Here is a 12,303-nt window from a genome sequence, read left to right on the forward strand (position 1 = left end):
GCAGAGTTTGATCTCAAGTTCCCAGGTACTGAACCAGATGAAGAGCTCTTGAAAGCATAATAATGGGATTGCTCAGTGGAATTAACAGGAAGAAGAAATACATTTGTATTTGTCGCTCAGGAATCTTCCAAAAAATTGATAAAAGTTATATGTCTGGAACCATTTGGAAAATCTTGTATAAAATACATTGCTGGTCAAGAGGAATGGGAGATTTCTGCAAGAGATAAAAAAAAATATTATTTCTTCTCATTCATTGGAATGCAAGTGTTAGAGTTTTGTGTACTTCCAAGCAGATTTCCTTCTAAATATTGTATTTTTGAGTAACTACTTCCCCAACCCTTTAGTACAACAGCCCTTGACAGTCAGGGTCTACAAACTGACTGCCAGCCTCACTCCCACATGCCTCAGAAGAGGTGAGTTTGAGTTGGTGTTTTAAGTCCACTTTATGCACAGTAAGGCTAATTGGGACTGGACTTACAGTTTAAAGTGGAATCCGAACCACTTGTGCCTCCACCGGGTATCGAACCTGGGACCCCTTGATTACGAGGTGGCGACGATACAACTGCACCATCGGGGAGGCCTAGAAGAAGAGGTGAGTGATCATCCGACTAGTTAAGGGGTGAAGTTTGGTCACCATGACGAACCCTCATTCATTGTTGTGCTCCTATGATCGGGTTACGCTATTCATTCTTAGCTCCTAAAATTACTCAAAATGGTGGGTGGCCACCGGTCTCATAAATTGTCCAAAATCTCAGGAGGAAAAAAATTGTTACGCTGACCCCAATTGTTGTAGAATCAAACCACACTGTTTCCCTAGCTCATGCCAAAAGTATGTCTTAACCCCACGACCACCTTGCGGGACACAGAGTTACTAATTTGACAGTTACTTCTCCTGGAATGGTTTAAGTATACAGATTAACAGCAAAGAGTAATTCAAAAAATGGTAAAGGTTGCCTTTTTACATATAGACTGTACTGTATACAAGCAATGCTCAATAAAGTTATAATTTTCAGAAATAGAGTTGGTTACTACTGCAATTTAGGAGTTGGGGAGGTCCTTTTCCCCTTTGACACTGTTGAGTTAAAGTATTAGGAAAGTTTTATGGTATTAAATGGGGTTAACAGACGAGGTATTCACATTGGCCACAACCAGAACATGTATAATAATTAATAACAGCAAAAATAAAAAAACGTTTACACTGTAATAAACACATGAGATGAAATATTTCAATCTACATCTTACCAAAATAATATGATGGATAAAAAAGTTGTAAAAATTCACAGAATTTTCAAGTTGTATGTTGCTGGGTCAATTTTTTATCGCCGTGTTAGTCACACCTGTAACTCTCGTTATTAATGAATTGCCCCCAAACAACATTAATCACAGAGCTCACTCTTCAGGACAGTAACAATGTTATCATTCTGAATACTATAATTATGATATGGACAACCTTAATGTCATTGTTTAAAAAAACGAAAAAAAGAAGAAAAAATTGAATGTGAGATTGTCACATCCAGAACTCATTGATTTTCTGAAATTGAAAAATACTTGGGGTGAGTGCTACATTCATCCATGAGTAACGGCATAACAGAGTTGCCCATGAGTAGTGCTAGGTTAATTTGATGACAGCTTTCACTTTCCAAATCGGTACTTGTACTTGTTCATCTGGTGGGCTTCCGGTCTGTGAGTTCTTGCTGATGCCTGCTAGGGCCGTTGATGTTGCTGCATCATCTGCCACTGCTTGGTTTCACTTGTTCAAGTAGTACTTCAACAAGTGAATCAATTTTGAATAAATTGCATAAATAGTTTCATTAGGATTAATTGTGCTACAGACATTCATCAAAGGACAATGAATAAGTAATTTGAAATAGAAAAACTCTTGCAATGGGACAAATCCACATACGTATATTTGATACTAATTTGAGTACAGAGAAAAACATAAAACAGTGTCTTGAAGACAAATTGGTTTCACTGGAGAAGAATCTCCACTGTTGGTACAATAAATTTTCATTTACAATCTGTTGAGAAAAAATAAACTCTATGCATCCATGAGTAAGTTCCAATTTTGGCTTGGTTATTTAAATCAATATAGCCAATATATATAGATATCATTTAAAATACCTACAAGACATTACCATGACATTCATCCTTTGTAATATCACTCGACTTCACTTCATTAAAATAATCAATACCAAAAATTGTTGCAATCACAAAATAACTGATTTATCCACTACCTACTTTGAGCACTAATTATTAAACTTGTGACACAATAAGTCTAATATTACTGTACATTAGAGTAAACTATAAATATTGGCACTATTTGAAAACAAGAAATAAGAACATTTATACCAGCTATTTCAACCTTAGGAAAATTTGGGTGCATGAATATTTTTCATGTTATGAAAATTTGACAAATATTAATAAATGACAAAAAAAAAAAATAGTTTCATAAATTGTTTCTCTAACAACATGAATTATATGCAAAGCTACACACATTTTTGCATTTCCAATTTTCTTTGTAAGGACAGAATACATATGAGAAAATTATCACAAAATATTTCAGTTATATGTTAAATTATTCAGAGTCCTTTTACTCAGTACATCAGTGGAGAAAGGAATCAAGCTGAGTTCCATCTCCTAAAAGAAGCACCTTTTTGTGTTATGAACATAAGTTTTAGCATATTAGTGTCATGTTATCTGCTGTGTTAAATGCTTTTCTACATAATAAACATTGCAGGATATGTATACATGTGAGATATCAAACTACCTGATAGTTGGCAGAAGGTATGTTCAGTTTAGGGGAATAAAATTCCTAGCTATAATGGTCCCTCTATGCAGGCGGGAGCTTATGGTGTCGAAGCTTCCTTACTTGCTTCGTGCCTTAGCTCTGAAATGGCATAGCACAATTTGGATTCCGTTAAAAGCCTGCACCATGTAATCAATGGAGTCTAACATACAACTACAGGGTGAGACAGAGGAAACGCATGTTTTTCAAATGACAATAACTCAGTAGACTTTCAAGTTAAAGAAAATATAATGACACACAAATAAAGCTAATACAATGCAGTGTAGGTTGACAATTCCTGAATTATCTCCGAAAAATAACGTCCGTCAAGTGACGCTCTTCCATCTGTAAGCACTCTCACAACCTCTTCTTGATATTCTGCATTGCTCTTCCCAACATTTCTTCCTCCACATTAGCGATTCCCAAGCGAATGGAATCTTTCAGTTCCTGGCAAAGGAAATGGATGTTTTTAGATCAGCTAGTACTCAGCAAGAAGGGTTCACACTGCTTGTTAGTTAGAGAGCTTGTATTGGGCAGTTTTAGTAGCCATGATGCCGTGGACCTTGGAGCATCGAGTGTGATTGTCGGACCTTATTGTTGTGAAGAGAACAATACCTCAGTTGCAGTAGCCATGGTGCCGTGGACCACGGAGCATCAAGTGATCGTCTTTGAAACTTTTATTGAAACAAAGTCCGCAATTGCAGTTCAGTGCCGTTTCCGTATACAGTTTAATGTGGAGCACCATGGAACCATCCCTGATCTTAACACAAAACTGAGATGGGTTGAAGCGTTTAGAGCAACAGGGTCTGTCATGAAAAGGAAGCCACCTGGTCTTCACGCAACTGAAAATGTTGAGTGGGTGAGAGTGGCGGTTCTCAGAAGCCCGAGGCATTCTGCTTTAACATTGCGGGTGTCAGATCGGTCCGTACTTCACATCCTACACAAGAAATTAAAGCTTCATCCTTACAAGATAATGATAGTGCAAAAGCTGCATAAAGGGGATTTCGCACAGTGAAGAAACTTTTGTGAGACAATGCTTGACATTCTTAGTGGCCATACGGTCTTAATGATGAGTGACAGAGCACATTCCAGTTATATGGGACTGTGAATAAACAAAACTGTCGGTACTGGGCACTGGAGAACCTACAAGAGTTACACAAAAGACCTCTCCACAGCCCAAAGTAAAAGCGTGTTGCGGTGTTGCCAAATTTGGGATCGTCGGTTCTTATTTTTTTTTTAAGAGAACAATACGTCTCTTACAGTGAATTCAGTGCACTTTGTCGACATGCTGAACAGTTTCCGGCTTCTGGAACTACGCAGACGAAGAGTCAACATGCAGCAAATTTGGTTCCAAAATGATGGTGCCACAGCCCACACAGTGAGAGCGTAATTGCTGGTGGATCGACATGTTCCCATTTTGGTGATATCCATTTGCCACCTCGCTCATCTGACTTGTAAGTATGAGACTATTTTTTTGTGGGGCTATCTCAAATTAAAGGTCTACATAAACAAACCCCGAAACATACAGGAACTGAAAGATTCCATTAGCTTGGAAATTGCTTATGTGGAGGAAGAGATGTTGGAAAGAGCAATGCAGAATTTCGAAAAGAGGTTGCGAGAGTGCATCACTTGACGGACATTATCTTTCGGAGGTAATTCAGAAATTGTCAACATAAAGTGTATTATACTAGCTTTATTTGTATGTCATTAATTTATTTTTTAACTTGAAAATATACTGAGTTATTGTCATTTGAAAAACATGCATTTCCTCTGCCGCACCATGTATTATAAACAAGTTTGGGTCAATCCACGATAAATCACATAGAGCATGTTGATCATAGTAATGGATTTGCTTAATTTTTTTTTTTACCAATAGATACTTGATCCAATATGACAAATATGTAATATTAGACTTGTCCAACAAATACAGAGCATTCCCTGTCATTTGCTACGAGACTTGGCGGTGCTCGACTTGCCCGGTGAATGGGTCCACGACAGTCGCACGCTACAGTCTGTTTTTTCGCTCTCCCTACCTTCGCTCTCTTTCCCTTCCTGTTGATGTTGCAGACTGATGCCAGTATAACCCTCCCTCCGAAGTTGTGTTGAAGATTGTGGCTTAATATGGTACCACAAAAGTTTACATTACAACAAGGGATTTATCTTGTTGAGTGTTACTTCGGAAAGAGGAATTGTGGAGACGTGCGACGACATTTTGCAATGAAATTTCCTGGTGTTCCTGTTCCACATAGGACCACTATATTAAACCTCGTAAAAATATTTAGAGTAACAGGGTCAGTTCTGAATACAAGTGGAAAGAAAAATGGGGAAATCTAAAAAATAAAGTATACAAAGACAATATGCACACCATCCGTGAGTTAAAAGAGAGTATTGTACGAGAAATCGGGAGAATTACAGTAGATGAACTTGCACATGTAAATGCCAATTTCCTTCGGAGATGTCAGGAATGTGTTGCAGCAGAGGGACATCACTTTCAACACCTTCTGTACTTCAAAGTTAGTACACAATATGAAAACTGTAATTTTAATAGCAGACTCTACCAACTGTCACGGACCCGTTCACCGGGAAAGACAAGCGCTGATGCCGGGCCGCTTGCCGCCGAGTCTCGTAGCGAATGTCAGGGAATGCTCTGTATTTTGAACGTTACAAATTTTTGAAAATTTGAAGATCTTTGGAAATTATGTGGACAACGAACTCACTAGTTGACACATAACATTTCATATCTCGGAAACTAAGTGGAGTATTGTGATGATTTAAGTATTGTTGGAGAGGACAAGGACAGTCCTAACAGAAAATGAGTATATTATTACTTTTACCTACTCAGAAAGTAGAAAAATCTTTAAGGAAACTAATTTGTTGTGATGAAAAAGACACTCAACTTTGGGTAACTGTTTGATAGGGAGTCCCAGGTTTTACCACAATGAAAATTGTTACATAGCATAATCCATATATGTCAAACATAATATTAACAAATCAGAAAAGTAATATCTTTCATAGTAAAAAAAATAAAACAGGTTTCAGTGTAGAGTGTATGGAACATATTTCAGCTGGCATACAGATATAGTCTTGACAATTGGCCCTAAAACACAAGTTACCACTAATATGAGTACACATAATATTGTTATAAATGTGAATAAGTGGGAAAATTATGATTACTATAATATCTATTATGATGTTCATCTACTTTTAGTTCACAGAAATTGTACTAAGACCAGAGTTCTTGTCCAGAATGTATATGGGTTAGTCCATACCAAATTTTCAATATTTTTGTTGTTCTAACACCTATGCAGGGGAAATTCAAAGCAGATATTATTTTTCTAAAACTTGACTTTGTTAAAAATGGTGGTCATTTCTTGTTTCGTGACTTCGGGTATTTTTGCTTTTTTCAGACAGTTGCGATAATTGTGATAACTTGGCTATGAAAAATTATAGAAAGCTATTGTAAACAATACTGTCTTCAGTACATTTCAACCTTTATTTTATGTTCTGTGCCATTTTTTGAAATCTTTAATGAAATTGGCTGAAATTTAACGCCAAAATTGATATTCAATTTTGAACAGAAATCAAAGTGTAAGACATTTTAAAGTAGGGAAGTAATATAATATGAGAGCTATATATTTTTTAGATAAAACATATACACCCAAAGTTTTGGTAGAAATTATTTGAGATCTGCTACTGGGTTTTTATTCTAGTTAAAGCTCTTTGAATATGTTTTTTTTGTTGTTTTTTTTTGTTTTTTCATCTCTAGTAAATGACCACTGCAGTCAGAAAAGAAAGGAAGATCCAGATGAAATTGTTAATGCCTTCCAATCATCTGCAGCACTGACATATAACCAACTACCTCTCTTTGATCCTGGGGAAAAAAATCAAAGAGAAAGCTTCTGTAAATCAACCTTATGATTTTCATTTTGATGATGGAGGAAATAGTGATATGTCCTGTTCATTGCTACATGAAGGAAGTGAACTTCAAAGAAGTGAAGCTGAAATTTCAACACTGATTTCAACATCAACACCCCAGTCTCCAAAAATTCATCTAACCTTGTAGATCTAATGCAGGCCAGTTCTTGGTCACTGACAATAAGAGGAAATAATCATCTCCTGTGGTTAAGTGCCAACAACCAAAAACTCCAGAGGAAGAAGAGTTGGCTACTCACTTGCATTGACCTAAATGACAAAAACATGACAGCAAACAAAAGACGATCTGAAAGAATACCATTTGCAATAACATCGAAGAAATGGAAAGAATATCATGAAATAAAACAACGAGGGCGAAACCAGCAACAAGTGAAAGTGGATGTTAAGAAGAAATCCAAAGCTATCACATCGGAAGAAGATAGAATATAGTGAGACCAAAAGATTCAGATTAGATGTCCTTGGCATCAGAATCCGAAGGAGATTTACATGAGTTGTTGTTATCTATTGTGCAAAACAAGAGTGAAAGTAGTGAAAATTGCATTATGCACAATCTTTGTGATTACACTACAGCGTGTTATGATGGTGAATATTTTCCAGAAATAGTGTGATTCATAATACATTTAAGGGTGAATCTGAAATAAAAGTTCTGCATAACTGTGTAGCTGACAAATGAAAATGGTCAAACAGAGCTGATCAAATTTGGTACAGTCATTGAGACAGGTGTGTATTGAAGCTCTACAAATATCCTGTATGAAAGGTCTTATGGTGTTTACTATACAATACCTGAAATGCTAAAGTATATAAAAAAAACAGTCTGTAACCTTTTCAAATTTCTCTGTTCAGGAAACATTATTATTAAAAATGTTTGTGATCATTCACTGGTACTGAGGTAGTCATTCACTGAATTTTGCTGGTAATTCACTAGTGCTTTGCCAATCTTTACCTATTTCCTTCATAATGATATGTATTTACTTTAAGACAGTATTAAAAGAAACCAAACATTATGCCGAATTTATTCATGAAATTTGCTTGCATTCACTTTGTCTCGTCTTTGACCTAGAAATAAAGTTGTTGTAAAATGTTTTTAACTGGTCATTTACTGGTGCACTCACCTTAGGAGCTGAATTTAAAAAAAAATGAAAATCGAGTATTTTCAAAGAGCTTTAACTAAAAGAAGAAATCAGTAGTAGAGCTAAAAAAAATCTTTCAAACCTTTTGTTTATGTGTGTTTTGTCTAAAAAAAATATATAGCTCTGATATTATATTACTTTGATTTTTGTTCAAAATTGAATATCCATTTTGGCCTTAAATTTCTGCCATTTTCATTAGAGATTTTGAGAAATGGCACAGAACATCAAATAAAGGTTGAAATGTACTGAAAACAATATTCTTTACAATAGCTTTATATCATTTTTCTTAGCCAAGTTATCATAATTATTGCAAGTCTGCAAAGACCAAAAATTCCCAAAGTCATGAAACAAGAAATAACAATTTTTAAAGAAAGTCAAGTTTTTGAAAAAATAATGCCTGCTTTGAATTTCCCCTGCACAGGTGTTAGAACAACAAAAATATTGAAAATTATAAAAGTGATCAAGCAACCAGTGCTAGAACATTCATATGGACTAACCCATATGCATTCTGGACGAAAACTCTGGTCTTAGTACAATTTCTGTGAACTAAAAGTAGATTAACATCATAATAATGCTTCTCCCACTTATTCAACATTTCTAACAGTATTATGTGTACTCAAATTAGTGGTAACTAGCGAGTGTTTTAGGGTCATTTGTCAAAAATAGATCTGTATGCCAGCTGAAAAATGTTTCATACACCCAACACTGAAGCCTGCATTTTTCTTTTACTATGAAAAACATTACCTTAATGATTTTTAATATTATGTTTGACATGTATTGATTATGATGTCTAAGTATTTTCATTGTGGTAAAACCTGGGACTCCCTCAAACAATTACCCAAAGTGGAGTGTTTTTTCATCACAACATATTGCTTTCTTTAAACATTTTTCTATTTTCTGAGTACGTAAGAGTAATAAAATAGTCTTTTTCTGTTAGGACTGTCCTTCTCCTCTCCAACGATATCTAAATCAGCACAATACTCCACATAGTTTCTGAGATATGACATGTTTTGTGTCACATGGTGCGCACCTTCGTCCATACAAATTCTGAAGATCTTCAAATTTTAAAAAAAATTGTAACTGTCAAAACATTTGTAGAAAAAGTCTAATATTACATATTTGTCATATTGGACCAAGTATCTATCATTAAAAAAAATGAAAGTCCATGTCCATGATATGAAGTAACTTTTTGTCTTTCAATTGGTTCATTTCATGTGGAATGACCCACTTGTTAAGTGACATATTAAAGAAAGGGTGACATCCTTCTTAAAATAAAGAATTGTACTTGAGTTGTAAACATCAACAACAATTTCTATAATACTGACACAGGAATACTATACCAAGCAAGATGTGCACAGATTGAACAGATTTCGAAGCAATAACATTTGGAAGCATAGACTGCTTAAAATCACTATTCCAATGTGCACATAACATTAAGAGTTTCTATTTGTTGTGTACCCTCTTCAAATGTCCAGTAACTGATATCTTGTGGGAAAATTTTTTGTTGCAAATTGAACAACTGAAAGGTTTCTGTTTTGTGTGTGCCCTCATGTGTACACTGAGATTACCTTTCTGTGCAAAATCTTTGCTGCAAATTGAACAACAGAAAGATTTGTCTTTGGTGTGAACTCTCATGTGAATATAAAGATATGTTTTACGGGCAAAATCTTTGTTGCAAATTGAACAATGGAAAGGTTTCTCTTTTGTGTGTACTCTCATATGATTCCTAAGGTAACCTTTACTGGTAAAATCTTTTTTGCAAATTGAACAATGGAAAGGTTTTTCTTTTGTGTGTACTCTCATATGATTCTTAAGGTGATGTTTACTGGCAAAATCTTTGCTGCAAATTGAACAATTGAAAGGTTTCTGTTTTGTGTGTGTCCTCATGTGTACACTGAGATTACCTTTCTGTGCAAAATCTTTGCTGCAAATTGAACAACTGAAAGGTTTGTCTTTGGTGTGAACTCTCATATGGTCATTAAAATGTGACTTGTGGACAAAATCTTTGTTGCAAAGTGTACAATTAAAAGGTTTCTCTTTTGTATGTACCCCAAAATGGCGTTTAAGGTAATCTTTACTGGCAAAACCTTTGTTGCAAAGTGAACAATTAAAAGGTTTCTCTTTTGTGTGTACTCTCGTATGTCTCTTAAGGTAATATTTACTGACAAAATCCTTGTTGCAAATTGAACAATTAAAAGGTTTCTTCTCTCCTGTGTGTACTCTCGTATGTCTCTTAAGGCAACATTTACTGGCAAAATCCTTGTTGCAAATTGAACAATGGAAAGGTTTCTCTTCTGTGTGTAATTGCATGTGTGACTTAAAGGTATCTTTATGGGAAAAACATTTGTTACAAATTGAACAATGGAAAGGCTTCTCTTTCGTGTGTACTCTCATGTGTGCAGTAAGATGATCTTTACGGGCAAAATATTTGCTGCAAAGTGAACAATTAAAAGTACTCCCTTTGGTATGAACTCTCATGTGCACCTTTAGAAATGATTCATGGACAAAAACTTTGTTGCAAATTGGACAATGGAAAAGTTTCTTTTTTGTATAAACCCTTGCATCGGTAATCAATTGTCCTTTGTGGGATAAACTTTTGCTGCTGAAGGAAATGATATTGTGCTCTCTCCTGTCATAACCCTTGCCCTCATTTATATCTTCCTTGGTTTTAGAGGATTGTTGTGAAACTTCAACCTTTAACATTCTTTCTTCACTGAGACATTCCTTATTATCTTTTGGCTGATCTTCACTTAATTTTCCTGCAGATTCTGGCAAATATGTAAGAGATTTTGGGACATCTTGGACCTGTGCTTCCATATAGCTGTTGTTCAGGTACCTGAAAAAATAAAATAAAATAAAATGTAGATCATCTTCTAAAATAATGATTGATACTTGCACATCATTGACAAAGGAAGGTGAGTAGAATAGACTGTTCATTGACCAATACTTGTAAGAATGTAAATATGTTATTAGTTCAATACTAACATTTTTAGAACCGAAGCCTTTCTTGACCTAACTTGAGCAAACATTATAACGATGATTGTAATAGTGATCACATACATGCGAAATTACATTCATTTCATGATATACAAAATCTTCAGTGTAGAGGATATTAAGGTGCTTCAAACTTGAGGAGAATTTTTTTTTGTTCTGGACCAAAGTGAATGAAATGTGAAAGTAACCCATGCTTACATGAAAATTGACTTCTTTACCTTACTGTAAGCATTAATTTGGCATACTACGGTACCATATGTCACTGAAGTGGTGTAATGGCTTATATCACCTTCATTAGAAAGAGAAATTAAAGGTGTGAAAGCCTGCATAGATTATCAAGTATGACATGAATTAAATGCAGAAAGTAGCAAGTCATAAAAAACTAATGTGTCAGTCTTTCATGTTGCAGATGATTTTCTTTCTGATTCTGAGGGAAAGTCGGATGTTGCAGAGTTTGATTTCAAGTTCCCAGGTACTGAACCAGATGAAGAGATCTTGAAAGCATGATCATGGGATTGCTCAGTGGCAAAACTAACAGGAAGAAGAAATACATTTGTATTTGTCGCTCAGGAATCTTCCAAAAAATTGATAAAAGTTATATGCCTGGAACCATTTGGAAAATCTTGTATAAAATACATTGCTGGTCAAGAGGAATGGGAGATTTCTGCAAGAAATAAGAGATTATTTCTCCTCCATTCATTGGAATGCAAGTGACGTGGTTTTGTGTACTTCCAAGCAGATTTCCTTATAAATATTGTATTTCTGAGGAACTACTTCCCCACCCCTGTAGTACAACAGTCGTTGACGGTCAGGGTCTACCGACTGACTGCCAGCCTTACTCCCACACGCCTCAGAAGAGGTGAGCGATCATCCGACTAGTTAAGAGGTGAAGTGTGGTCACCATGACGAACCCTCATTCACTGTTGTGCTCCCATGACCAGGTTACGCTATTCATTCTTAGTTCCTAAAATTACTCAAAATGGTGGGTGGCCACCGGTCTCATAAACTGTCCAAAATCCCAGCAAAAAAAAATTGTTGTAGAATCAAACCAGACTGCTTACCTAGCTCATGCCAAAAGTATGATGCCTTAACCCCACGGCCATGGTGCGGGACACGGAGTTACTAAATTGACAATTACATCTCCTGGAATGGTTTAAGAATACGGATTAACAGCTAAGAGTAATTCAAAAAATGGTAAAGTTTGTATTTTTACATTTAGACTGTACTGTATACAAGCAATGCTCACACTTATAATTTTCAGAAAAATAGTGGGTTATTATTACAATTTAGGAGTTGGGGTGGTTCTTTTCCCCTTTGGAGTTAAAGTATTAGCGAAGTATTATGGTATTAAATAGGTTTAACAGACGAGGTAATCACATTGGTCACACCCAGAACATGTATAATAATTAATAACAGTAAAAATAAAAAAAAATTACACTGTAATAAACACATGAGATGAAA

The 12,303-nt window shown here is 35.4% G+C and overlaps 1 protein-coding gene across 1 annotated transcript in view; it reads right to left on the minus strand.

Moving 5' to 3' along the window:
• LOC145999138 (uncharacterized) overlaps nt 1–12,303 on the minus strand; it is a 134,191-nt gene that overhangs the window by 19,875 nt on the left and 102,013 nt on the right. The window contains exons 4-5 of the mRNA XM_083136071.1: nt 10,405–10,684; nt 3,147–3,232 (exon numbers count right to left, since the gene is read on the minus strand). Of these exons, the coding sequence (XP_082992197.1) occupies nt 3,147–3,232; nt 10,405–10,684 (366 nt within the window). The remainder of the gene's footprint in view (nt 1–3,146; nt 3,233–10,404; nt 10,685–12,303) is intronic.

Source organism: Lepisma saccharinum, chromosome 15, assembly GCF_977018435.1.
Source record: "Lepisma saccharinum chromosome 15, izLepSacc3.1, whole genome shotgun sequence".
Lineage (NCBI taxonomy): Eukaryota > Metazoa > Arthropoda > Insecta > Zygentoma > Lepismatidae > Lepisma > Lepisma saccharinum.